Source organism: Myiozetetes cayanensis, unplaced genomic scaffold, assembly GCF_022539395.1.
Source record: "Myiozetetes cayanensis isolate MyiCay16 unplaced genomic scaffold, myiCay2020 scf4, whole genome shotgun sequence".
In the NCBI taxonomy this organism is placed as follows: Eukaryota; Metazoa; Chordata; class Aves; order Passeriformes; family Tyrannidae; genus Myiozetetes; species Myiozetetes cayanensis.
The window spans coordinates 72597837-72625826 of record NW_026087631.1 but is presented as its reverse complement, the minus strand read 5'-3'; the positions used below and the strand labels follow the sequence as shown (position 1 = coordinate 72625826).

At 50.0% G+C, this 27990-nt stretch overlaps 1 protein-coding gene across 15 annotated transcripts in view; it reads right to left on the bottom strand.

Annotated features, from left to right (window-relative positions):
- Positions 1 to 1698: 1698 nt before the first annotated feature.
- TCF4 (transcription factor 4) overlaps positions 1699 to 27990 on the bottom strand; it is a 114654-nt gene continuing 88362 nt past the window's right edge. For 11 of the 15 annotated variants that reach the window (XM_050329536.1, XM_050329537.1, XM_050329528.1 and 8 more), the window contains 12 exons: positions 18367 to 18472; positions 17485 to 17618; positions 16608 to 16740; positions 15902 to 15969; positions 14976 to 15054; positions 13184 to 13260; positions 11223 to 11420; positions 9035 to 9170; positions 8481 to 8643; positions 7383 to 7612; positions 6993 to 7133; positions 1699 to 5851 (listed from right to left, as the gene is read on the bottom strand). In XM_050329536.1, the coding sequence (XP_050185493.1) occupies positions 6997 to 7133; positions 7383 to 7612; positions 8481 to 8643; positions 9035 to 9170; positions 11223 to 11420; positions 13184 to 13260; positions 14976 to 15054; positions 15902 to 15969; positions 16608 to 16740; positions 17485 to 17618; positions 18367 to 18472 (1461 nt within the window). In that variant the 3' untranslated portion in view covers positions 1699 to 5851; positions 6993 to 6996. The remainder of the gene's footprint in view (positions 5852 to 6992; positions 7134 to 7382; positions 7613 to 8480; positions 8644 to 9034; positions 9171 to 11222; positions 11421 to 13183; positions 13261 to 14975; positions 15055 to 15901; positions 15970 to 16607; positions 16741 to 17484; positions 17619 to 18366; positions 18473 to 27990) is intronic. The other 4 variants (XM_050329531.1, XM_050329529.1, XM_050329532.1 and 1 more) reach the window with 4 other exon arrangements.

The window sequence follows — 27990 nt, the reverse complement described above, 5'->3', positions numbered from 1 at the left end:
GATCCCCACTGGCTACTGTTTAGGGTGCTTTTCTTCCACTGCTCTTTTCTCCCCGCTGAAACCTCCTGAGATATTCAGAGCTTAGCTGGAGGCGAGCCCCTCTGAGGTATTTCCTCTCGTGCCAGTGCTGTGGGATGAACAAGTAAAGAAAGCACGTCAAAAGTTCCTTCTACCCCCTTCTTTGCAAACACCCTCCCAGTTTGTCCTTGCCAGTTCCATGTCCCCAGCACCTGCACCTGACGCTTTGGCTCTGCTGGGAAAGGGACAGCAAGTGCAGAAAGTTCAGTGCTGTGCAGGGGCTCCCTAGGGAACAGCACTTTGGTGTTTTAGTCCATGGCCTCCTGTTGCCCTCCCTCCTGGAGACAGAGCATGACCCGTGCATTGCTCTCTTCCTTGTTTCTCCCACACTCACAGACCCAGGTTCTGCTCTTTTGACCCCACTTTTCTTAGCAGACCCCGCATCATTTCCCCCCATTTTCCCTCCTGCCCCCATTTTCTCAATTTCCCCCTTTTTTCATTTTTCTTTTTCTCTTTTCCCCATTTTCCCCTCCTTTTTTCCCAGTTCCCCCTTTTTTCTACATTTTTCTCCATTCTTTCAATACTTTTCCCCATTTTGTCTCCTTTTTCCCTATTTTGTTTCCTCTTTTATTCATTCCCTTTTTATTCCCTATTTTTTTCTCTATTTTTTTGTTATTTTCCCCCTTATTTATTTCACCTATTTTTTCCTTATATTTTCCCCCCTATTTTCCCTTATACTTTTCCCCCTTATTATTTTCTCTTTTTTCTTTTAATTTTCCCTTATTTCTCCCTTTCCCCCTTTTTTTCCTTATATTTTCTTCCCCCTTGTTTTTTCTTATTTTCTTCTCCCTTATTTTCTTCTCTTCCCCCCTTTTTATCTTTTTTTTCCTTTATTTTCCCTTATATTTATTCCCGTTTTTTTTCTTATACTTCCCCCTTTTTCCAAATTTTTTCTATTTTTCCCTTATATTTTTCCTTTTCCTTTTTATTTTTTCCCTTATTTTTCTCGTTTTCCTCTTTTTTCCCCCTTATTTTTTCCTATTTTCTCCCTTATTTTTTCTTATTATTTTCTCCCTTGTATTTTTTATTTTCCCCCTCATTTTTTCCCTTATTTCCCTTTATTTTTTCCTTATATTTTCCCTTATATAGTTTTCCTTTTTCCCCCTTTTTCTCATTTTTCCCTTTCTTTTTTCCTCATATATTTATTTTATCCTTTTTTCCCCTTTCCCTCCTTTTATCCCTTATATTTTCCCCCTTCTTTTCCCCTTTTTTTCCTATTTTTCCCCTTATTTTTTCCCTTTTTCTCCCCCCCTTCCCCCCTTATTTTTCCCCTTTAGTTATTTTTCTCTTATTTTTCCTCCTTTCTGCTTTTTCCTTATATTTTTCCCTTTTCCCCTATTTTTCCCCTATTTTTACCTTATTTTTTATTTTTTCCCTTATATTTTTTCCCTTATTTCTTCCCCTTTTGTCTTATTTTTCGCTTGTTTTTTTTCTTTTTTCCCTCATTTTTTCTCATTTTCCCTTATTTTTTCCTTATATTTTTTCTCTTTTATCCCTTCCCCCCCTTTTCTTTCTCTTATCTTTTCCCCTATTTTTTCCCCTTATATTTTTTCCTTATTTTTTTCTTCTCTCTCCTTATTTCTCTTTTTTTTTCCCTGGTATAAAAGGCAATCGCTCCTGTGAAAAATAAGCCAAATATATTTATTTTTTTCTTGTCAGTAAACTGAGGTGGATTCTCTAGTTTTTCCATCCTACAAGGGTGTCCTACGTCTATTTTATTCCAAAAGAGCACTAGACAAACGAAGCTTTATAACAAAAAGCCAGGCACTGATACATGGTAAAACCTCTCGCTTTTTTTGTGTGGTTTTTTTTTAGGCTTTTCAGCCTTTTTTTTTCACTTTTTTTTTTTAATTCTTCTTTTTTTTTCACCGAAATTGCATCACAAGTAACAAGAAGGAAAAAAGGCCACAGTTCATCATCATTTCTCACCATTACAGAAGGGCTAAAATACTCGAAAATGAGGAGGGGCCACGCCCAGCACTGCACGAACATGAGGCGACTTCAAGTCCCGGAGGAAAAACAAAAAAACAAGGAAAAAAAAAACCACAACCAAAAAAGTGGGTTTTTTTCCAGGAAAAAAAAAACCCCAAAATCAAACAAAACCAACCCAAAAAGTCAGAAATGAACCAAAACACTTGAGCCTTCCCAGGCCCCACTGTGTTAGAATTCCACACTATTCCACCTCCAAGGTTTTTTTTGTGGTTTTTTTTGTTTTTTTTTCTGGTAAGCCAGTGGAAAAGTTGGAATTTTCCTGATTTTTTTCATCTGTGTTTTTTCAATATTTCCCCCCACTTTTTTTTTTTTTTTTAATTTTGTTGCCTTTTTTTTTTAATCTCTGAAGTTTGTGCTTCTTTCCACCAAAATCTCCTTGTTCCTGGCACTGGTCAGATTTGGAGTGTGGATATGGATCATTTCTCCCTGATCGCCCTTTCCAGCACCTTCCCTCCCTCCCGCCCCCTGAAATCCTGGAAAACAATTCCAAAAAAACCTCGGAAGACTGAATCACTACAAGTTCCCTCGCTGGCACTCGGAGCATTCTCGCAACTCAGCGGTTCGGAAGCTTCAGCTGAACATTCCTGATCCAGCAGATCCAAAAATTCCTGACATGTGGAGGTGGATCTGGGTGGGGGAAAAGCTGCTAAAAAAAAATTGAGATTTTGCCTTTCCTCAGGGAGTTTTCAACCTGGTTTTATTCCCACAGGGAATAAAAACCTCCACAGCTTCAGAGAACGACGTGCAGGCCTTCCCTGGGCTGGGAAAACAAGGACAAATCACAGATCAGACACTCACGGGGGGTGGTTTTGTTAAATCTTGGCTCATCCGGAGTGGGATCTTCGGCTCTTCCATCCAGGCTGGCTGAGGGAGCATCCCGGATACACGGAACAAGGAAACCTTTCCCTTGCTTTTCCAGTTCCGGGAACAAAATTCCTTGTTTCTTTATCCAAAATTCCTCATTTCTTTCCATCCAGAAATGGAGTTTAACAAACATCAAGTTGGGGTTTTCCAGCATTTCAATCCTTGGAATCTCCATTTCCTGCTGAACCTGATCCTGGCAGAGTGATGCGCTTGGACACCCCAATCCAGTGTGATCCAACGGGGCTGAGATTTCCTGGGAAATGGAATTTATGGCTCGTGTTCCTTGGCATCATGCTCCTGCCAGCTCCGGAATTCCAGAGTTCTCACTCCCCCTCAGCCAAGCCCGACTCCGAGTCCCGCCGTATTCCCACCTGGATTTAAGCCCGGGCTTAGTTTTCCCCCGGTTGACTCCACCTCCACATTTTGGCAACTTATCGACACCTTGAAAGCCGGAAGTTTCCTGAACGGATTCTCTGGGAGCACGTGGGGAATTCGGTTTGTTCTTCCCGGTTTTTCTCAGAACAGGAAAATTCCACTTCTTTTTCCCCTTCAAGGACACTCCCTGGGATTCTTTTTCGTTCATTCAACCACCCAGAATTTAATACACTGGAAAAAAAAAACCACCGCAACGATGCCCTGACCCCGACACAACGTAGGAAAACACGGAATAACGAGTCTACATGGAAAAATAGAACTTTTACATACACAATTCCAAAATAACGAGCCGGCCAGGCCGGGTTTTGTTGCATAAAATGTACAAACGTCTCTCTTTTTGTCTGTGGTTGGATTTTTTTTTGTTCCCAGGCCTCTGGAAAACTGGCAAACCAGGAGAACAGATGGAGCGTTTAGACCGTTTTGGGGATGGATTTATGGCGTTTATTCAGCGGGAATTCGACTTGGACAAGGGGGGAGGAGGGGGGAGGCAGGGGGGGTTGTAGTGGGAAGCCACGCCAGGCTGGAAAAAAAATGGGATTGGAGACGGAAAGGGATGCTGATAAATATTTAATGAGCACTGGCTTGGTTTTGTACACCAAAGTCACTCGGGATTGGGAGTCACTCTGGAAGTCGGGTCGTGCCGAGACTTCGGAGCTGTGGCGCCACCGGTGGCGTGGTCGGGAAAAACTTCCTTTGTACTGGCCAGAGAATTCCGGGAATCAACCCCCTCCTGGACAAAGTGCAACTTAATGCTTTTAGGACTCATAAGGCTCGTAAGGACCCCAAAAAATTGGCATTTCCCACAGAAGAAAAAAAAAAAAACCAACAATACAACAACAAAAATGAGGCGCTTGGGGGGGAAAAATCCACTCGGAAACAAGGAAAACGACAGCGGGGGGTGAAAAAGTCCGCACATGGAGTCAATCCATCCCACTCCGTGGAATTTCCCCCACTCCCCCCCAGCCCCTGGAATTGCTACACACAGAGGGAACGCGGAATCAGCCACTCGGAGGATGGGATGTTCTGCCGATGGAGAAACATTGGAAGGCACAGTGGTAACATTGTAGCATCCTAACCTTGCACCTCGGAAAATCCCAGAAAAAAACAGGGCCCAAATCCGGCTGTTTTGTTTTGTTTTTGTTTGTTTGGTTTTTTTTGTTTGTTTGTTTAAATTTCCCACCACCCTCCCCCCACCAAAAAAAGTCCCAGGGAATTTGTTATGGATAAGAAGCAACGGCAGGGCCAGCGGGTCCACCCGCTCGGCGCGGAGTCGGCACTCCGGGCTCCAGGAAAACAGGGGGGAAAACCCAAATATAACAATAATAAAAAAAACAAGGAAAAGAGGGGGAAGCCCCCCAAAAATTCCATATTTACAGGAAAAGCTCTTTTTTCGTCTTTTTTTTCTTAAAAAAGTTAATCCTATTCTCCTTTTTTTTTGTCATTTTGTCATGGGTTTTTTTCCTTTTTTTTTTTTTTTTAATCTTTTTACAGGAGCCAAAAAAAAAAAAAAGTTCAGAATGGAAGGAACAAAACCTTACCCATCATCTGCACTAAATTTCTCATATAGATTTATATATATATTTATATATATATATTTGTCATAGGTCTATAAGATCCATCTGTTTCTCCTACCCTAAGGAATGGCTAAAATTCTCAGGTCCTATTTTTTTTTCTTCTGTTTCGTTTTGTCGGGATGTTTTCGCTGGTTTTGGGAATATTTCGGGAATCTGTCATCCCAGAGGATAACGAGCAGAAACACCAACCCCTCAAAACAAAAACAAAAAAAAACCCACCTCATTTTCCGTCGTTTTCCCTTAGTTTTGTTTGTCTCATTTTCCCCTCTTCAGAAGTACACTTTTTATCATTATTGCAAGTTTACCTTTTTTTGTGGTTTTTTGTTTGTTTTTAAATTAAATATTTTTTTTTTTAATCCTCAGGCTTTTACAAATTCTTTGTTTTTTTTTTCTTTTTTTTTTAAAGTTTTTTTTCCCTTTTTTGCTTTTCTTTTTTTGTCCAAATAAAAAAAAAAAACCACTGAAAACCCACCAAAAAATAAAACAAAAACGAAACCAAAAAAAAGCCAACCAAACCCAAAAAACCCAAAAAAACCCAAGGAATTTTAGGCACAAATGCATTGTCCCACAGTGTGGAAAAAGATTGCCATTCAGTCTCGGAATTCCAAGTTGGACATTCTGCTTGATATGTTCAAAGAGAGTCATCCCTCCAGAAGTTGCACTTTTTTTGTTTCGTTTTTTTCTCGTTGGGTTCCGTGGGTTTTTTTTTGTTTGTTTGTTTGTTTTTTTCCCTCGGGAATGCTGGAATCTCTTTTTGCGTCTGGGATTCAGAACTGCTCAGACTTGTCTTATCTTTACAAAACAAAGGGGTTTCGCAAGGAGAAGTGTTTATGTGGGAATTTAAGAGAAATACAGCGGATAAGGAAGTGGTCTCTCGCTTTTCCAGGCAGGAATGCGGCGACTCGGACCTGTGGGAGAAGGGAAAGGGCCTGTCAGAGGTGGGAAAGGAAGGGTTTGGTCCACCCCCTTCCTGGGAAACTGCCCTGCGAATTGAGGGCCCCAAAAGTCACTTGAGAAGAGGCAGAGCATCCCAAATATCCAACCTTGATTTCAACCCTGATATCCATCCCAATTATGCATTACTGTCCATCCCTAATCCCACCCCTAATATCCAACCCTCATTTCCAGCCCTAATATCCAACAGTAATATCCACCCTAATTACAGTCCTATTATCCAACCCTAAAATCCATCCCTGATATCCAACCCTGATCTCCAACCCTGATATTCAACCACAATATCTAAAGTCAATATCCACCCCTCATATCCAAACCTGACATCCAACAGTAATATCCATCCCTCATTTCCACCCCTAATATGCAGTGCTGATACTGAACCCAAATATCCAGTAATATCCATCCCTAATATCCAGTACTAGTATCCAACCCCAAAATCCAACATTAATATCCATCCCTAATTTCCAGCCCTGATATCCAGCCCTGATATCCAATCCCAATATCCATCCCTAATATCCAATACTACTACCCAATCCCAAAATCCAACATTAATATCCATCCCTAATTTTCAGCCCTGATATCCATCCTTAATATCCAATCCTATTATCCAACTCCAATATCCAACAATAATATCCATCCCTTATTTCCAGCACTGATATCCAACCCCAGTAATCCATCCCTAATATCCATTCCCAATACCCAACAGTAATATCCATCCCTAATTCCAACCCTAATATCCATTTCCCATATCCAACTTCGCCCTCTCCTGACCCAATTCCCAGCATTCCCTCGGGTGCCCAGCAAAGGGACCCACAGGAACATCCTGGAGCTGCACCAAGGTGGGGGAGTTAGGTTGGAATTTAGGGAAAGGATCTTCATCCAGAGGGTTGCTGGACACTGCAATCCCCATTCCCAGGAAATCCAGGAGCTTGTGGACATGGTGGGATTTTGGGGTTGTCCAGGGGCCAGGAGTTGGACTGGATGATCCTTGTGGTCACCTCCAACTCAGGACATTAATTTCATGATTCCATGATCCCTCCCCATGCAGAACACCCGGGAACGGTCCATTCTGGAGGTGACTGATCCCAATCTTACCTTTTTACATCTGTCCCATGTGATTGGAGGCATCTCCCATCCCAGGGTGGGGCCCTGCCAGGGACAGCGGGGGCGGATCCGAGGAGACCTTCTCTTCTTCCCTTCTTTTCAGGCACGCGGCCTTTGGATTCAGATTCCGTTCTAGGAGGGACAGGAGATGTCAAACATCCCCATTTTCGGATCACGGAGCTCCAACATATCTATTTTCAGCTCATGGAGCTCCAATATATCTATTTTCACTTCACGGAACTCCAACATACCAATTTCCAGCTCCTGGAACTCAACCACCCCTATTCTCAGCCCCCTGAGGTGGGACAAGCCCCCTGAGTCCCACCGCTCCCGCAGTTCCTCACGGACGGTGTTGCACCCGAGCGCTGCCCTGGGACTGACCTCGGACCTGCTGCTCCAGGCTGAGGATGACGGCGACAGCCTGGTGGAGGATGAGGAGTTTGGTCTGGGGCTTGTCGCTCTTGAGGTGGAGTTGCACCATGCGGCCCAGTTCCTTGAAGGCCTCGTTGATGTCGCGCACGCGCAGCCGCTCCCGCGCGTTGTTGGCCATGCGCCGCTCCTTCTCCCGCTCCGCCTTCTGCTCGGGGGTCAGGTCCTCGTCGTCGTTATTGCTGTGGGACGGAAGGGACACGGCATTTCCAACCAGAGCTGTGGCCAGGAATTTGAGGAGGAAGGGTTTGGTGGGGAGGTTTGGTGAGGGGGGAATTCTGAGCCGTTTAGCCAAAGCTTATTGTTGGAGTGGGGGATTATTAAGTTAGAAAAGGCCTCTAAGGCCATGGAGTCCAAGACCAACCCGTGTCCCCAAGTACCACATCCACATGGATCTGAAATCCCTCCAGGAATGGGGATTCCATCTCTGCCCTGGGTGGCCTCTCCCAGGGCTTTAATCCCAAAGGGATTCAGGAGAACCCTTCTCCGCCACTGAGGGCGGTTGGAGGTGCCAAAGGCACTGGGTTTAAATCATGGAATCCTGGAATGATTTGGGCTGGGAGGGAGTTTAAAGCTCATCCCGTTCCAACGCCATGGGAAGGGACACTTCCACTATCCCAGGTTGCTCCAAGCCCTGTTCCACCTGGCCTTGCACATTCTAGGGATTGGGCAGCCACAGTCAACGATAAAACCCAGCTAAAACTTCTAAAAAATCCATACAGAATTTACTAAGGCTCCAAACCCTCGGAATTTACAGCAACCAAGGACTGGGAATGACAAATAATACATCAAAGCAAAGCAAATCCAACTGTATTCCAATTTGGAAGCGCAGGACAAGAGGGCTAAGAGTCTAATCAATTGATTTTGGCCTAATATAATCTGTCAGTGGACAAATTTGGGAATTGTTGGAAAGGGAGGCCGTCCCGGATCGCAGGTCCCCCAAAAGTGGCGGGTCCTGCTGGGCCAGGCGCTCCACGATTCCGCCTGTTCCGTTCACTTCATCGAAATCCACGCAGGAATTAAATGAAGCGACACTCTTTCTCCCGTTACCTAGATCTTGACCTAGTAATGGATTTGATATCCTTCTTGTCATCCTCCAGTTTCTTGTCCTCCGAAGACTTGGTGTCCTGGAGGTTCTCGTCGCCCTCGTCGTCGGATTTGATCTCAGAGCTGCCCGACGAGACGCTCTGGCCTTGCAGTCCCGTCGGGATTCCTGCAGGAAAACGGGGAGGGCAGGTCAGGGAGAGCTTCAAACAGCCCTTGGGTTGGGATGGAAGGGTTTTTATGAATCATCTCATTCCAAATCTCTGCTATGGGCAGGGGTACCTCCCACTGGCCCAGGTTGCTCCAACCTGGTCAGTTTGGCTTGGAAAGGATTTGAAGGATCCTCATTCTAACCCTTCTTCCATGGGCTGTGACATCTTCCACAAGACCAGGTTGCTCCAAGCCCTTACCCATCCCAGCCCATTCCAAGAGCCCGCAGGTGGATTCAACTCCAAGCCACCCTCAAATTCCCGGATCCTGGACAACCAGGAGGCCGAGCTCACCGAATGGTCCCGCCAGAGCACAACAATTCCAACAGGGATGCGGGAATGTCCACTCACCCCTGTAGGGATCCTGGGGTGGGTTCAGGTCCGGGGACGTGGCCGACTGGACGGGAAGCTGCGGGACAGGCACCTGGTTGGGCACGAGCGAGTGGCTCCCACGGAGGCTTACCCCATCCTCCCGGTGCGCTCCCACCTGCGGGACACGGGGAACGCTCAGCACACCCCCGGCACTCTGCCCGCGGGCTCAGGAAAACCCCCGGGACACTCGCTGTTCCTCGCCCACCAAACGGGTGTGCAATTCTGCTCAGGATTGGAGGAGTAAGGGTTTGGTGGGGAGGTTTGGCGAGGGGGGAATTCTGAGCCGTTTAGCCAAAGCTTATTGTTGGAATGGGGGATTATTGAGTTAGAAAAGGCCTCTAAGGCCATGGAGTCCAACACCAACCTGTATCCCCAAGTGCCCCATCCATATGGATTTGAAATCCCTCCAGGAATGGGGATTCCACCCCTGCCCTGGGCAGCCTCTCCCAGAGCTTTAATCCCAAAGGGATTTGGGAGAACCCGCCCTTCTCCACCACTGAGGGTGGTTGGAGGTGCCAAAGGCACTGGGTTTAAATCATGGAATCCTGGAATGGTTTGGGTTGGAAGGGATTTTTAAGGATCATCCCATTCCACCCCCTGCCACGGGCAGGGACACCTTCCACTATCCCAGGTTGCTCCAAGCCCTGTCACACCTGGCCTTGGGCTGGGGCAGCCACAATAAATGATAAAATGTAGCTCTAAACTTCCCAAAAAGGGAAATCCCAGGAAGCCCAAGCCCCCAGATCACTCGGGATGAGCCCCAATCCCGGGATGCTCCTCACAGAGGGCACAGATGGTCCGTGGCCGTGACAGACACTCTGGCAGGTAAAATGTCATTCCCATTCCCAAGGTGCCTCCCGGATTCCTTCCCATCTGTCCCCTCTCCAGCACAGCTGACAATTATCTCCAGGCCCATCTGTTTAATTGGGGGCCCCACAATTTCCCACCGGAGCCGGGAAATCCAGTGGGAATTGAGAGTTGGCAGCATGCTCCGAATGGCGGCTCGGCCTCCTGACATTCCCAGTGTCCCTGCATTCCTGACATCAGGAGACACAGCCATAGGGATTTATTAACCACCCCATCCCCAATCCAAAGGGATACATCCCTCTCAGCTCAGGGTTCCACCTTCCCTAAGGAAAAGGGGTGGCTGAGGCAAGGAAGTAATGACCAGGAGGAATTAGGGAGGACAGGAGGAACTGGGATCCAAGAGGAATGGAAATCCAGGAGGAATGGAAATCCAGGAGGAATGGGGGTCACTGCCACTACATTCCCACTAGAAAGCTGCTCCCTCATCCCAGACAGGTTTGGATTGGGAAGGACCCCCAAGCCCATCCCCTTCCACCTCCAAACTTCCCAATGCCAGGATGACCACAGCAACATTTCTTGGTCCTTTATCCTGTGGGATAAATCCAGCAGGGAATTGGAAGGTGTTGTGTGTTAACCCAGGGCCTAGATAGGCCAGATTCCAAAGCCAAGCCCAGCTGAACCTGGCTTAACCCCCCCCAAGCAAATCCATCCCATCCCACTGGATGTGTGTATTCCAAATGATTCCCTTCCCTGGCCCTTTCATGTGGCTGCCATCCCATAATAGTTGCCAGATGAGAGCTGACCGGGCTATAAATAAGATCAAAAGGGAAGGAAAGGATTTAATCAGCACCAAAAAAAACACCCAGCGAGGGAGATGAAAGCAGGGAAAAGGCAAAGTTCAGGAGCCTTTTTCCACAGGAAACTTGGGTTCTGACAGAAAACTCCCTTTTTCTCCAAAAAAACCACCTTTTTCTCCACAGAACTTCCCTTTTCTCCAGCAGAAAAATCCCTTCTTTTCTACAGAAAATTCCACTGGGATGCTCCCATTCCCATGGAGCAGCTCCTACTAGGATGTTCCTACACCACTGAGATTCTCCTGTCCCAAGGGGATATTCCTGTTCAACTGGGATGCTCCCATTCCCATGGAGCAGCTCTTACTGGGATGCTCCTGCCCCACTGGGATTCTCCTACCCCAGTGGGATCTCCTGTCCCACCGGGATTCTCCCATTCCCATGGGGCAGCTTCCCCTGGGATCATCCAATGCCACCCAGGTTGTCCCATCCCCATGGCACCCTCCCGCCCCACTCCCATTCCCATGGGGTCGCTCCCGCCCCGCTCCCGCGGCCCCCGGGGCACTCACCATGATGGAGTGGCGGTTTGCCGAGAGCAGCCCGGTGCCGTAGCCGGCGCCCAGCCCGGCCATGGCGCCGTTGTGGGCGCCCAGCAGCCCGTGCATGTCCCCGTGGGCGCCGGCCATGGGGGCGGCTCCCACCGCGTGGTTCCTCAGCACGTGGATGGCGTCGTCCAACCGCTCCAGCCGGTCCTCGATCCGGCTCTGCTGTGGGGTGGGAAAAGTGGGAACAGCGTGAGGAGCTCGCCCCGGGACACAGTCAGGCCTCCCTGCTCAGCCCCTTGTGCTTTGACCTCGTTAGCCCTGGATTTGCTAGGTTTCCCTCGGATTTTTTTTTATCTTAAGGAATGGGTTTGCTTCTCTAGGGAATGCCGAACCCTAGGGAAGGTTGAGCCCCGGGGAACGTTGAACCCTACGGAATGTTAACGAGTCCAGCTTTGATTTTCATGGGCAAAACAGGTTCAATGATTCCTCATGAACATGAATCAGGCCAGGACAGAGTTTGCCCTCCAGGTCTCAGCAGAGTTGGAGTGAGAGCGACGTCAAAGAAGGATTCAAAACCAGAAAATTCCAAAGCAAAATCAAAAAGAAAAGCAGAAGGAAAGAAACAAAGAGGTTTTGTTGCCATTTTCCTCCCCACCCAAATAATCGCAGGATCACACACGGAGAGGAGGAGGAACTACCAGGTCCCACAGCCATGAGGGTTTGATCCCTACAGGTTGGAGCTTTAGGGATCCCAAGGGATGGGGAACTTCAACAGGGCACTTCCCAAGTCCCCCAGGGCCAAGGAATCTCAACAGGACAGGGCCCAAGTGCTGGAGAACCTGGAACCTCAACAGGATACTTCCCAAGTCCCCAAGGGCTGAGGAACCTGGAATCTCAACAGGAAGGTCCCCAAGGGATTAGGAACCTCACCAGCACATTCCCCAAGTCTCCAGGTGCTGGAGAATCCCAACAGGACAATCCCTAGGGTTGTGACACTCCCCAGGACCCTGAATTGCCAAGGGAACCACGCAGAGCTGCTGGAGCTCCTCAGCAAAGCCCCCAGCCATACCCTGCTCACCAGAACCTCCACAGGAAAGCCTGGAAAACACTGGTTTCCATCAGCACAAGGATTTCTGGATCCTAATTTCTGACTCCAGCAAATTTCCCGACACTTCCAACTGAGACCATCCCCTCCCTCGGTCCATGGGGACAGGACCATGACCATCATCACTGTCACTCCAGGGGACCTCACCATCACTTCCATCACTCCACAGGGAGAGGACAAGGACTATCCTCTGCCTCATTCCATGGGGATCCCTGATCGTCATCTCCCTCGTTCCATGAGGAGAAGACCCTTGACCGTCACCTTCCTCATTCCCCATGGAGAGAACCCTGACCATCATCTCCCTCACTCCATGGAGAGAAGACCACGACCATTAGCCCCATCACCCAAGGACCCCTGACCAACATCTCCCTCATTCCAGGGGAGCCCCTGACCATCTCCAGGGGACCCCAGACCATCCTCTCCCTCATTCCATGGAGATTCCTCACCACTATCTCCCTTATTCCACAGGGACCCCTGACCATCCCCTCCCTCATTCCATGGGGATCCCTGATCATCCTCTCCCTCACCCCACAGGACTCATGGATGCACCATCCTGCATCCGCCGCATTTTCCTACTCCCATCCATCCATCCATACATCCATCCATCCATCAATCCACCCATCCATCCACCCCGTCTCCCTCCTCACCCTCTTTCCTGCTCCTCACCCCCTTTTTCCAGCAGATCCCAACATGCCCTTTCCCTCTTGGGAGCATCTCCAAACCCCCCCACCCCAGCTCCACCAGGCATGGTGGGACAACAATTCCGGGACCGCTCCGGGCGCACGAAACCTGCGGGGGAGGAACCGGCACGTGGGACGAAGCATGACACCAAGGAACGCAAGGAATTCCCGCAGGAAGGAGGTCACCGGTTGGAACATACCAGGGAGTGTAAGGGACCTTCATAATTGGGAGATGATGACGCTTGACCTCCATTCCTAGACCAAACAGCTGTTCCTGCTAATAAGTAAAATCGGAGTTACCATTGGAACTGGGCGAGCGCAACGTTCCCGACTTTTCTGGGACGCTTTTTCCGAGCTGTGGGAATGGCCTATGCCGAGTCGGAGCTTCCCGAGGCGCTCCTCAGAGCGCCAAAGGCTTCGGTGCAACTCCTGCGCTCGGAGTCAAACCTTGGCCTTGCTGTGCTGGGAGGAAAGGCATTCCTGCTCTTCGAGTTTTCCAAGGAAAGATGGGCCTCTGTGCCAACAGTGAAGGAAAAATGGGGAAAACCAGCTTTCTCCACTCTTTTCCCAAAGGCTTCTGGGGAAAAGCGGCTTTCTCCGCTCTTTTTCCAATAGATTTTGGGGAAAAGCTCTTTTCCGCTCTTTTCCCCAATGGTTTTTGGGGACTGATCAGATTATGCTGGATATGATTTCTGATGTTCTATTGGATCTTCTGAAGGATCCCATAAAATGGAGATGGGAATATCAGGATTGGAGTCTGAATTCCCATCAGAGTGGGATTTGTTTGGAACGTCAGACCAGGATGGAACTCGTGGCAAATGGTTTCTTATCTCTTTTATCCCTGAGGGAAATTTCCATGCGAAACAATTCCAGCTCTTCCTTCAATCCACTTCTATTCACTAATTTTCTACACTGGTTTGACCCTGGGTTATCCCTATTTCCCACCGGGAAGCAGCACAGCCCAAACTATCAGGGAATTCTCCCTCTGGCTTGGCCCCCTCTGTAGGGAAAGGAAGGAGACGCACAGTCCCTTCTGAATTCAGGGGTAATTCCAGGGAAAATAAGGGTGGGAAGTTGATTTTTGTGCTGTGGGACCCCCCAAGCCAGGCCAGGTTTCATCTCGATTTTATGGGATGAAGGTGGAGGGTGGTGCTCTCCTGGACCTGCCCTGAGCAACCCTCCTTCCCAAAGGGTCTCATCCCTGTAGCGATGCATGGGAAGTGGGATATCACCTGTGAGGATCAGGAGCTCCCCATGGAGAGCAAGGGATGATCCCATTTTTCCCTACCCTACAGAGACACAGTGGTCCCGGCTCCGGATTCCTGGTGAGTTAACTGGGATCCAAGGGAGTCTTGGATTACACCTGGGCTCCAAGTGGGATTCTCCAGGGAGGTGGGATGTACTGCTGAGAGGAGGAGTCAGCTGGAAAAGGCTCACAGATTAAAAACTGGGAATTCCAGCCTGAGGAATATTTCCACCACCTGATGCTCATGAGAACAACCCCGGGCCTCAGAATTTGGGGAAAGGATGCAAACATTCCAATAAAGTGCAGGATCACAAAATCATGGAATAGGTTGAGCTGGAAGGGACTTCTAAAGGTCATTTAGTCCAACCCTGGGACACCTCCCACTATCCCACGTTGCTCCAAGTCTTGTCCAACCTGGCCCTGGAGAATTCCAGCTCCTCTGGACAACCTGTGCCAGTGTTTTATACTCCCTGATCCTAAAAAAACCTTCCTAAAATCCAACTGCCTGGATTTAGCTCCAAACCATCGCCCCACCGTTCCTGGGGGATGTCCCTGAGGGTGCAGGAAGCTCCACAGGGATAACCTGGGATATTTCCTTGGGAGCTGTAACAACCTTCCCTCCGCCCCAGAGGCGGGACAGTCCGGTTTGGGACGGGTGCCCCCACCGGAGCTGGGGTAGGGATCTCTTCCCAAAAAAAACCCCACCTTGGGAGGAACCGTTGCGGAAAATAGAATCATAACAATACCTGAGAGAGAAGGGGGAGAACCAACAGGAGTTGAAGGATTTGATGAAAAGCTGTTGTTGGTGTGATCTGGAGAATAGATCTTTAAAAGATGATACACAATTAATCTAAATAAAGCTGTCACAACCCAATCCAGAAAAAAAAAGTTTGGAATTCTTATGCATTCCGTTCATTTCAATGAAAGCAGGACAGGCTCAGAAAATTCCTTCCGATCCAGTCAATTAACTCCAGGAGAGTTCAAAGCCTCTTGGCTGTGCCATTCGGCTCTTTGAGGCACAGGAGAGGAGAAAGCTGGACACCGGGTCCCTCGGGAAGGGACTCCAGGGATTGGGATTTCAGGGATCGGCTCCAACACCATTTTGTTGTCTTGACTTCATTTTATGAACGAGTGTCATGAGAACTCAAAGGAACCCACTGTGCCCAGAAAATAATAGGAATGGTCCTGGTTAAAGGGCAGCCAGTGCCACCGGGATAACGGGAACAGGGCGGGAATGTGGCAGCAGGAGCTGGGAAGTGCTGCGTCCAGTTATCCCAGAAAAACATGGGAACTGCTGCCTTTAACAGCCACCACGTGAACTGGAGAGATGGAGTTGCCATGGAACAGAGAGAACCTCTGGGGAATTCCAAAGGAATTCTGTTGGAGGGCGGTCTGGGAGTGCAGGAGTCGTTCTGTCCTCCCTCTCCCGTGGAAAAGTGGGAAGGACTTGGCACAGCTCAAGCCCCGCCCTCTTTCCACTCCTATCCTACCCTAAAATTCCCTCTAAAGCTTTCCCAGTATCCCCTTTCCCTGATTATCCCTTATTCCAGCCGGCAGGGGCTCCAGGGGGGCGACCTGCTGCTCATCTCCAGCAACTCCAGACAGAGAACTGGGACTCAAATTCCCTTCCCAAGGGGTCAACATGGGAATTCCAAAGTAAATGTTTCCTTACAGAGGCGAGTGCTTTCCCCAGGGCATCACCAGTCTGCGAACTTCCCGCTGCCCCACTTCCTCTGTTGGCTGCAAGGCAAAAAATTCCATGTAAATCCAGTCGGGAAAACATTCCAAAATTCCTTTTCCTGCCCCACCTGCAGGAATGAATGGGAAGTCCCTCAAGGAGGAAAGGATGGCAGAGGGTGGTTCCTTCAGGGGACAAACTCAAAACCAGGGATATTCCAGCCTGGAAAAGCCAAGCCAGGAGGCAGTAAGGTTCCAGGAAGCTCCTCCACATTGGGAAGCTCACGGCTCATCCTGTTCCAAGGGCAGGGACACCTTCTCCCAGCCCAACTCCACACCCTGGCACAATCCCAGGGATCAGGAATCCACAACCCCTGGGAGAACTCGGCCTCTGAGCCTGGTTTAGTTTCTCCTTTGTTCTCAGATCCTAAAAAAACCCCATTCTCCATTCCTCCAGCATTAGTCCCGCTCCGCCGTCCCGCCTGCAATCACATGCGTAATCCGAACCACGTGTCCTGATTTCCCTGTCACTTAACTATGGAATCGTTCCCAGAGAGACCCAGCAGGCGGTTCTTATTTCCCACCTTTGACTATTCCCTGGGTATCTGGGGACATTTGACCTCAGGGGTGGCTTTGCCCTCTCGGGGGGTGGCGGGACGTGCCCCCAGGTGATTCCCAGAGTTTGGGAGGAGCCAGCTCACCCAGGATGGTGTCGGTGCCGTTGGCTGGAGGGGTGCAGGACGAGGCGCTGTAGTGGTTGGTCCCGCTGCGGTGGAACGTGGACATTGGAGGAAGACTGGAGTTGATGTCAGCTGAGGAGTGGGATGGGTAGCTCTGTGCCGAGAAAAACAGGGAACATTGGGATTACGGAGAGGCTGGGACGCTGCTCATGGTGGTCTGAGGGTTGTTGGAAGGGATTTTAAGGATCATCTTGTTCCCATAGGAAGGGACACCTTCCATAGACCAGGTTATTCCAGCCTGGACACTTGCAGGGATGGGACAGCCACAGTTTTTCTGGGAATGCCATCCCAGCCCTTCACCCCACCTCCAGCCAGGAATTCCTTCCCAGTATCCCATCTAACCCAGTGGGAAGTCATTCCCTGTATCCTGTCCCTCCAGGTCCTCCTCCCCAGTCCCTCTCCAGCTCTCCTGGAACCCCTTTAGGCCCTGGAAGGGTTTGTGAGGTTTCCCTGGAGCCTTCTCCTCTCCAGGCAGACATTCCCAGCTCTCCCAGCCTGGTTCCAGAGCAGAGGAGCTCCAGCCCTCGGAGCATCCCCGTGGCCTCCTCTGGACCTGCTCCAACACCTTCATGTTGGAGATCCCAGTCTTGGAAGTGTCCCAGCACTAAAATGGGTTGGGTGGGAAGGGATTTTAAGGATCATCTCATTCCCACCCCTTGCCATGGGCAGGGACACTTTCCACAGCCCAGGCTGCTCCAGCCTGGCCTTGGGCACTTGCAGGGGTGGAGCAGCCATGGATTCTCTGGGAAGTGCCCCTATCCCATCCCACCCCACTCCATCTCACCCCATCCCATCCCACCCCACCCCATCCCACTGCCCCTTCCCACGGGATCCTCACCAAGCGGTCGTGCGGGTGGAGGCTGCAGTAGCTGCTGGATTGGGGAATGTGGGAAGAGTTGCCCAGCATTCCCCCATAGCCAGGCTGGTTCATCCCGCTGGAGGAGCTCCAGGGGTCGCTGCTGTGGTGGCCATCTGCAAGACAGAAATCAGGGAAATCAGGGAGCGCTTCACCTTGGAAGGCACATCCCACAGCGTCTAATCCACGGGCACACACACCTCCCACCAGCCCAGTTTGCTCCAAGCCCATCCAGCCTGGCCTTGGACACTTCCAAGGGTAAATCCTTGATATATCATCAGAATCCTGGTAATCTCCAGCTCTGGAATTCCAGATGAGCTTCAGAGTTCTTAGGGTGATAGTACATGAAAAGGATTAGGAAAAAATTCCTTCATGGAAAGGGTGCTCAAGCCCTGGAATAATCCCTGGAAGTGTCCAAAAAACATGTGGATGTGGCATGTGGGAACATGGATAGTGGTGGTCATGGATGGTCGGACTTGATAACCTTGGAGGGCTTTCTCAACTTTAATAATTCCATGACTTTATGACACTTATCCTTAAAAAGTGGATATTTTTGTCCTCAATGTGGCAAAAACTGCGCAGCCGAATTTTACGTGGATCTTTTCCAACTCTGGGAATGTTAGTAATTAATTTATCCCAAATTCCTTTGCATTTCCATGTAATCACAACAACCTGGAAGCAGTAAAACCAGGAAAAATTCAGGATTCAGTCTCATTTTAACCCTGTGGCTCTAATTCCACATGCAGGGAAACGGGGATATGGAGATAGGGATTTCAGGGCAGTGATCCCAAAATGCCTCAGCTATGGATAAATTAAATATAAGCCTGGAAAAAAAAAAAGCTGGAAAATCTGTTTCCTTCCTACCTTGCATGAAGAAGGAGCTGGGAAAAGTGCTGGCTGCTGGTTTGGAGGAGGGATAACCCGGAGAATCCCTGTTGTAGTCGGCAGTACTGGCTGAGGGAGCATAAACCTGAGGAGAAAAAAAAGCCTCATTTAGCCCCAAAATCCAGTTTTCCGGCCAAATCCCTGCCCAATTCCCCTGGAACGCAAAACCCGTGTGACTGGAAAGTCAATTCCCAACTTCAAAAGCGGCTCCAGTCTGACATTTTCCAGCCTGGAGAGGGAATATTTGTCCAAGTCTGGGTTCTGTAAATCCAATTAGGCAGCAGATGGACATGTGTTCCTCCTCAAGCCTCCTGGAGCTTAAAATAAACAGGAACTGGGAACAATGAGGAGGTTTTTTTGGGATGTGGCCTTCACCCACTTCGGCACACAACTGATACCACTCCAAAATTCCCGGCTTTCGGCTGGGAACGCGTTAATTTCCCGACTGCACCGGTACCGGCAATGCGGAATTACGGCGTTATCCCAAGATGTGCAATTCCCAGGGATCCAGCTTGCAAGGAGCCTGCAAAAGCTGGAGCAGCACGAGACCACCAACACAGTGCGGGGACACTCTGGGGGGAAAACTCCGCCTCTCCCCAGAACGGCTCGATTCATCCCTGCAGAAAGCTGGGAGTGGGTGCCAAACGCTCCTCGCTCCCGGTTTTCCCTAAGCCACCGGAGCCCAGCTGCTGGAACTCTCCCTCTGAGCTGAGCAGGGAATGGGAAGGCTGGATCCCCCCAGTCGCGGGCCGGATTCCCGCTGCTCCCGCTCTCCAGATGGTCGGGAAGGCTGAACCCTGTCATCTCCTTGAGGAAAATGGATCCCTTCCTGCCTCCATTTTGAAGCGGCAGCGGCTCCCAGGAGTTGGCACCACGCCCGCTCCCGGCACTCACGGAGAACAGGGAAGAGAAATCCAGGGAAGCGTGGCTGGAAGGGCTTCTCTCCTCAGAAACTCCCCCTGAAAATAGGGAGAGAAGGGCTGAGGGGGTGGGATGCGGAGGAACATCCCACTGGAGTTCCTGGAGGTGCATCCCGGGTGGCACATCTGGAGGGTTGAGAATTTTGGTGGCTGCTCCGTGGTGGGGTCAAATGAAAGGAAAAGCAGAAGCGAATCCCAGGAAAGCTGGAGACTCTGGATGGGTAAATCAAGAGGCAACTCTGCGCCCACCAGATCCCGGATCATGGAACGGGAGATTCCGGCTGGGATGAGACACCACTCACAGCACCGGCATCGCGAGAGAGGAAGTTCCATTCCCATGCCACCATTTCTCAGGATTAAAGGCACGGATGCATGGCAAGGAACACCAAATCCTGCTGTCTGCCCGGGATTTGGGAATGAGGCTCCAGGTGCTCTTCCCATCCCAGAGAGGGAGGGTCAGGTATACAGGGAAGAGGCTCTGGAAAAGCCTGAGAGACGGTGGGAGGCACCACAGAATTCCAGGACGGTTGAGGGTGGAAGAGATTCTAAGGATCCTCTCATTCCAGGGACAGGACACCTTCCACAGACCAGGTTATTCCAACACGGACTTGGACACTCCCAGGGATGGAATTCCTTGGGAATCTGCCAGGGCCTCCTCAGCACATCCCCATCCCTGGAATTGTCCCAGGTCAGCTTGGACCATCCTGGTGGGAGGCATCCCTTCCCAGTGGAACATGCTGATCCTTAAAATCCCTCCCAATCCCAACCATTCTGTGGTTCTCCATCCATCCATCCCAGCCTCATTCTTCATTTGATGGCAAATCTGGATCAGGGGACGTCAATATCCGTCTGGAAAACCCGAATTTAGCAGCTCCCTCTGACTCATCCGAGAGGTCTGAGGAGATGGTGAGGAATGATCCCAGAAAAACACGCTATTGCGGATCAAATCCCACCACACTGGAGCCGTTTTGGGAGCAAATCCCTAACACCTTTCCCTTAACTCCTGGGAATGGAGTCTGGGTTTGCTTCCATCCAAACTGAGTATCCCGGGATGCTCCTGTTGGATGGACCCCAGTGCCTTGGGGATCCAAAGCTTCCCAAATTAAGGATAAAGAGCCTTGAGAAGTCCTATCAGCTGGAGTGGAATATCCCACTTGCACAGGTCAGGAGCCACCATCTCCGGTGGGAATCACCAAGCACCGGGAGATGACTCCGGGATCCACCGTGAAACGGCAGGTGTTTGGGAAGCCAACCCAGCTGGGAAGTTAAGGATTATGAAGTCCAGTTCCTGGCCCCGTGAGGACAACTCCAAAATCCCACCTGGGAGCATTGTCCAAAGGCTACTGGAATGCCAGTGCCGGGAGCACTTCCCTGTTCCTGTGCCTGACCACTCCATGAGGAACCTTATCCCAAAATCCAGCCTATTCCGTGCCCCAGTTCCAGCTGTTCCTTGGATCCTCCCACTGGTCACCCACCCTTTGTGCCACAACTTCTTTGCCCACGAGCATTCCCAGGCCTCTGGAATGCTGTGCCTCCACGGACAGACGAGTCGGGAGAAAAAATCCAATCTGAATTAAAAAATACTCCCTAAATCCTATTTTTCCTCCTTTCCAACCCCCTGAGGGACACGCTCCGTGCTGTCCCCGCTCTTGGGATAAATCCCCGCATTCCAGTGCAAAATTCCCTCCTTTTCAGTGAAAAATCCCCAAACTAAATAGCCCCACAGCCTGGCCCGCTCCAGGTTTCCAGCTCTTTTCCAACAGCAGGTCCCTTAATTTGGGCCACATGTTGCCGGGGGGGGGGAGAGGAAGAGGAGCGGGACGCGGGGGCGGTGGATGAAAAGCCAGGGAAGCGCATTCCCAGTGCGGGCTGGAAGGGGCCGGAAGGAAAAGGCCCCCGCCTGCCTCGGTCCGACCTGCGAGGGCCCCAATTCCAACCAGATGTCGGCGCTTCCAGAGCCTTCTCCTGGCAAAAACGCGGCCATCAAAGGTAATTGGGAGCAGCTGAGCTCCGGCGTGGAGCAGCACATGGAAAAAAAACACCCCGGGAGCCCGGAGCAGGATGAGATTCCAGGGCCTGCTGAGCGCAGTGGGAAGGGAAGGCACCTGTCCAGCACTCAGGGGAGGGAAGGCTGGGATCAGCACACCCAAAGCGCTCCAGAACCTCGGAATTGCCACTGGAGCCAGCTGTCTGGTACACAGCGGACTCCCCAGAATTCCAGGTTTAATCCTGGGATTATCATAAGTGTGGAATGCTCTGGGATGGAAGGGATTGAAGGATCCAGTTTCCTGGGCAGGGACACCTTCCAGAGACCAGGTTATTCCAAGTTGGCCTTGGACACTTCCAGGGATCCAGGGGCGGCCACAGCTTCTCTGGGAATTCCAGCCCAGCCCCTCGCCGCCCTCTTAGCCAGGAATTCCTTCCCAATATCACATCTAAACCAGTTGGAAGCCATTCCCTGTGTCCTGTCCCTCCAGGTCCTCATCCCAAGTCTATCTCCAGCACTGGGCAGGAACTCCTGGCTGGGAGAGTTGTGAGGGGCTGGGATAGAATTCCCAGAGAAGTTGTGGCTGCCCCACCCCTGGGAGTGTCCAAGGCCAGGCTGGAATAACCTGGGCTATGGAAGGTGTGTGGGCTGGGAATGAGATGATCTTTCTATTCCTCCCACCCTGGGATTCTCTGCTCCCCCTCCCGGAATGCCATCCCAGCACCCCCCAAACACCAGCTGCCTGACTTTTCCTCCCTTCTCCCACCCTCCAGGATCCTCTGAAGCCACAGATCCCGCTTGGCTCCAATGTTTTCCAGATGGGAAGGCTGAGCCCAACGCTCAGGAACGCCCAGAGTTAAAAAGGGGTCACAGAAATTAGAGAGAGAAGCAAAAATTCCGCCCTGATGTCATCCCTGTGCAGCAGGACACGGCTGGAAAAGCAACAGGCACAGCCCAGAACCACAGCTTTTCCAGCCACACTCCGATTGCTTCCTGCTCCTTCACAGGATCATGGAATGGCTGGGCTTGGAAAGCCCTTCTTGTTCCACAGGGACACCCTCCACTCTCCCAGGTTGCTCCAAGCCTGGATTCATTTCTCCATCCCAGGTCATTCCCAAAGCAGTCCAGGCACAAATTCACTCCCCCAGCCAGCTCAGGGGATTCTGCTCCAACACATCCCTAATTCCAGGATCCTGGAAAACCAGGAGGCCGAGCTTGCTGAACGGTCCCACCACAACACTTCCAACAGGGATTAGGGAAAGAAAAGGGAGAGTGAGAGGAATGCAAAAGGAAAACACCAAGAAATGGGTGAGGAGATTGGATTCCACCCCTGCCAGGCCTAGAAACCCTTTCCAGGCAGGAATTTTCCCTCATGTCCAACCTAAATCCCTGCAGGAATGGGGACTCCACCCCTGCCCTGGGCATCCTTTCCACAGTGTTGGAATTGGCTGCCCCATCCCTGGAATTGTCCAATGATAAGGTTTGGAGCAACCTGGGCTGTGGAAGGTACGGGGTGGAAGGAGATGATCCTTTCACTCCCTTCCCACTCAAGCCATTCCACGATCCCACAAAATGAAAGTCTGATGAGTAGACAGAATCCCAAACCGGACTGAACCTTCCCAGAGTCAGATTTTTAGGAAGAGGTAGGTCCTGTTCCAAGCCCAGCACCTCAACCCCATCCCGGGGGACAAATCCCGAGCCATGCCCTCAGCACAAATTCCCTCACAGTCACGAAGGGCAGGAATGTGGCTCCAGCACTTCCAGGTGCCCCACACCGAGGGAAGGGAACGTTTGCTGGAAAACACACCAGTTACTTATTCCCCCTTTTTTTTGGATGATTTCCGCTTTAGCAAACACTGGGATAGCAAATGTGGGATGCGAGGAGGCTCCCACTTTAAGCTCTGCCTAAATGCCACAGAACTAAGCTTCCAAAAATCCATCACAAGCTCAAACCGCTGGAATTTCTGGGGATGAATCACTGGAAAAGCAGCCAGAGAGATTACGGCACCACAACGTTTGGAGTAAAATCAATGGATACTGAGATGATCGGGAATATTCCGGGTTCAAACACCACCAAGGGACACCGAGGAGGTTAAGACGGCGATTTAGGCTCGAGTTTGACTTCGGCTTAAACCCAGGCATGTGGGAATGGGCGTACTGGAGGCAGGAATTAAAAATAACCCGACCGCCGGGAAGCTGGAGCCGTTCCCAGTGGGAGCCGCACGCAGAGAACTGGGAAAGGTTGGGCTGACTAAAAGTCAAATGCAAATCAAATCTTTCAAACAAACCACCGGAAAAAAAAAAAAAAACCAAATCCTTTTCTTTCTGAGTTTTGCAGTTAAAATTAATTAATGAATATGTAATTAATCAAAATAGGAATATTGCTATTTAAATAACAGCATTTCCTGGCTGTTCCCTAAAATTCCTAGAGAGAAAACAGGGATTAGGGCAAGGAGTAGAGCGAGGAGGAAGCACCGACTCCTGGTTCCTTAGCACTGTTTTGGGGGGAAAAATCCCCTTTGGAGGACTCAGCCACTCTGAGGAAAAAGAGGTAAAAAAGCCAGGAAGAGAAAGCCAGCGCTGAGCGTTTCCCGAAGAATTCCCGCTTCCCGAGGAATTCAAGATGGTGGGAGCCCAAGAAAGGGAGCCCCTTCAGAAAGGGGTCGATCAAAATTTTAATTGACTGCTAATTAAGCTCCATTAGGCCACAGAAATGATGGAAAGAATTCCTTAACCCCATCCTTGCCTTCCCTCGGCCAGGAGCCGGGAGAAGGAGCCGCCTCGGGATCGAGTGTCCGATCAGGGAGGAAAGCTGATTAATATGAAAAATACATGGATTTGTTTTGATATTAAAAAGCTGGTGGAGGAGGGAACATGTGGGAAAGGTGCATCCCAGGAAAAGGGGATTTTTGGGAGTGACCAGGCCGGAAATCCAGTGGTTTACTGGGATGAGGGAGCAGCGAAAGCCCTGGACATGTCTGAGGGGGGTCTATAACACAGATACTCCCAATTTGGGAAAACTCAGGGGTTTATACACATAGGCATCCCAAATATTGGAAAACTCTGGAAAAACCTATAAAAAGGCCCCCATGAGTGGGAGAACTGCCGGAGATCCATAGGAATGCTGCAATTCCTCAGTGTCCCTTCAGCCTCTGGTTTAAGGTCAGGAGGGGAAAATTTCCTGTTCAGGGAAAACCAGTTGGAAAACTGGGCTCTGGGATGGCATTTGGGAATAAAACACCCACTGCCAGGCAGTGTTTCTGGGGTTTAATGTTCCAGAGGATTCTATAAATGAAGGGATTTAATCCCACGGTGGGACCGAGGATCTTAAAGGCCTTTTCCAACCTTAATGATTCCATGATCCCTGCTTAGAGTCGGGCATGGAAAAGCTGAGGAATAAAAAAACCCCAGGACTTTAGAAAGTCTAAAAGCCCCCAGAATTCCTGTTCTATGGATCAGGAGTGGAGTTTAAACCCCACAGATCTGAGCAGGCCTTGCTGCCGGCCCCAATCCCGTTTTATTCATTCCATCCTAATGATTTTTGGCAGCCGATCCCACATTTCACTGAAAGACCTTTAATGAGCTCCATATCTTTTATTTTTCCCGAGGTTTTTTTTTTCCTCATTAAAATGCACTTGTTGGGATGGGGGGGGAAAAGGGGGGGATTTTTTTTCCATAGGAAACCGAAATATTAATGCAAATTGGCCTCCCGAAGTTTAAAAGCGGGAATTTGCATACCGGGAACCAAAGGGAACAACAAATGTGCCTCTTCACACCGTAATTATCCGGGAAAAAGCATGGAGCGTGTGAAGCATCCCGAGCTCTGGCAGGGAGCAGCTGTCGGAGCTGTTATCTCCTGGTGCCCGGCAGCTCCAAGAACAGAGGGGTTGGGAGGCTTTGCTTCCGGATGAAAGGTAATTTTTATGGGCTAGGAATGACTTTCTGGGAATGGAATTATCCCAAGGGAAAGCTGTGAGGGGTTTTTCCCATGTTTCTTAATCCCAGAGCCAGAGGTCGATGGAATTCCCAGTTCATGCAGCATTAGCTGGAGGAATTCCTTGCTTAAAGAAAATACAGGGATGAACCAGATTTGAGATGTGGATAAAGAAATATTCCAAAAATTGGGATGAAAAGTTCTCCAGGGAACCTGCTGCTCCCAGGAACTTCATGGGAGGATATCCCAGGAGAGCCCGGACTGAGATGGGGAGGGAAAGGGTTACATTCCCACTGATCCCATGGTATGGAAACAAACTCATTCCTGCATCGGGGATGAGGGATCTTCATCCCTGCAAACACACAGAAGTTGTGGATTCCAGCCTGGAATCCAGCTGGAGCAACCTGAGCTATGGGAAGTGTCCCAGCCCATGGAATGGGATGAGATTTAAGATCCCTTCCCACCCAAACCATTCCAGCATTCCCAGCTTACAGCGACTTCCCCGGCAAAGGTGGAAGGGACCCAACCCACCGAACATTCCAACCCTTCCAGGAGGAAGCAATCCATTAAACATTCCAAGCCATTCACCTGGATGCCACCAGATCCATATCCTAGATCCCACATCCGGGTGTGCCAGTCAGGGTGATAATCAGGAATGGGATCCTGTCGGGTGTAATTTGTTGCCTTGGGATTTATCTCTTCCCAGATTATGATTCCACAGTTCCCAAGCTCTGGTTGAATATGGAAATGCTGGAGAGTGGCCACATCCAGGGATACTGGGATCTGGAGTGATCCCACAGTATTTATGGATGGCTGGTGTGGGAAAGGGGGGAAAAAGGAGCAAAATAGGAGGAGATGGAGGAAAAGGGTAAAGAAAAAAGGAAAGAGGAAAGGGAGGAAGAAAAGAAGGGGGGAAAAGGGAAAGGGGAAAAGGGAAAGGAAAAAGGGAAGAGGGAAGGGAAATAAAAAGGGAAGAGGAAAGGGAAGGAGAAAGGGAAAGGGGAAAAGGGAAAGGAAAAAGGGAAGAGGGAAGGGAAAGAAAAAGGGAAGAGGAAAGGGAAGGAAAAAGGGAAGAGGAAAGGGAAGGAAAAAGGGAAGAGGAAAGGGGGGAAAGGGATCTCATGAAAAAATTCCAGGGCTCTCCCAGCTCTTATCCAGGTGTTAGGGGGGAAAGGGATCTCATGAAAAAATTCCAGGGCTCTCCCAGCTCTTATCCAGGTGTTAGCAGGAAAAGCAGGACCCTGCTCCCAAACCCCACCCCCCGACAGGGATGTGCAAGCAGCGGGAATGTGGCAGATCCCACCTTATCCCTCCCTTTGCCAGTCCAGTTTCCTGTAAGATCAGCACCGGGAATGGGCTCCGGCACCAAAGGGGGTCGTGGATGTGAGGGATTCACCACCTTTTCCCTCTGGAAAAAGGGTTCATCAAGAAAAATCTCCATCCCAACAGCACGAGGGGATGTGGGAGAGCTGCAGTTTGGATCAGCTATTCCCAAATCCCAGGAATTCAAATCATTCCCTAATTCCCACCTGTAAGTGGTAAAGCACCTCAACCACACCCTCCCACACCCCCCCACCCTGCCAAAAAAGTTAAATCCTTCCCTCTCCAGCTCTGATATTCCAAGGATTTGGGGGGCAGAGTGGCACTTCAGAGCACCTGAACTGGAATATCCCCTGACTGTCACTCCCAAAAATCCTGGGAGAAGCAGAGACTGCAATAACATGGAGCCAAAATCCCAAAAAAAGGAGGGAAAATAAATTTGGAATTGGTAGTTTTAAAGCAGTTTTATCCTGGGATTCTTCCCGAAATTCCCTTTGCTGGTTTTAACCAAAATCCTTGGAAAACTACAGCTTTCCCTCTAGGACACATTCCTGCCTCCCAACCCCTTTCACTGGGATCCACGTGCTCCCAGGTACCTCGGGAACAGGATTTAGACTTGACTATTTTTTCCTAAGCTGCCGAAAATTTATGGGAATTTTTTCTGGGAATTCTCCATGCTCACTTACAACAAGGAAACCTGGACTTGGGATCTGCTCCTGATGCTTTCCATGCTTTCACAGGGATACAGGGATGCAGCCCCCCCATTCCCAGGTCGGCCGCACCGGCAGGTGCAGCGGGAAGAAAATGCTGGGAAAACAACTGGGAGTGGTTTAGCTCAGGAATTCTGTCAGGAATGAAAACATTCCGCTGAAAAACCCCTGGAATTGGGGGAGGGGGGGCAGGGAGGAAATTGCTTTTGACTTTTTAAAGGAATTCTTCGATTTCCATCCTGGCAGCTCTCAATGGATGGGTTTAATCACTAGGAATAAATCCCTCTTTTCCTGTTTAATCCACGTTATTAATATACTAATAAATAAAACTTAAGGAGGAGACCTTCTGCAGAGGGATGAGTTTGGATTTGCCCATGGATATCCAGTCACTGCAACGCTGAAATTCCCCCTTTTCCCAGGTGACAAAGCCAAGGCCAACATTCTCCGGGATCGTTCCCGGCCCTTTCCTTCCCACAATTGAGCAGCTGCTCCACGACATTCCCGGAGCGGCCCCTCCAATTACCAGCCCCATGTCCTGGGAATGCGCCGGGCCCAGAGAACAACGGGATTCAGCTCCATTTCCCGTGACCCAGGGGGCCTGGAGGTTCCCTCTCTGCGCTCCAGCTGCTTCCCAGTCCTGGAGAAAAGCAGGATTTGATCCCGCACAATATCCCTCCCCCAGCTCCTAAAGCTGCAGGTGGATGGAATTTCCTCCCCGGCAACTCTGGGAAG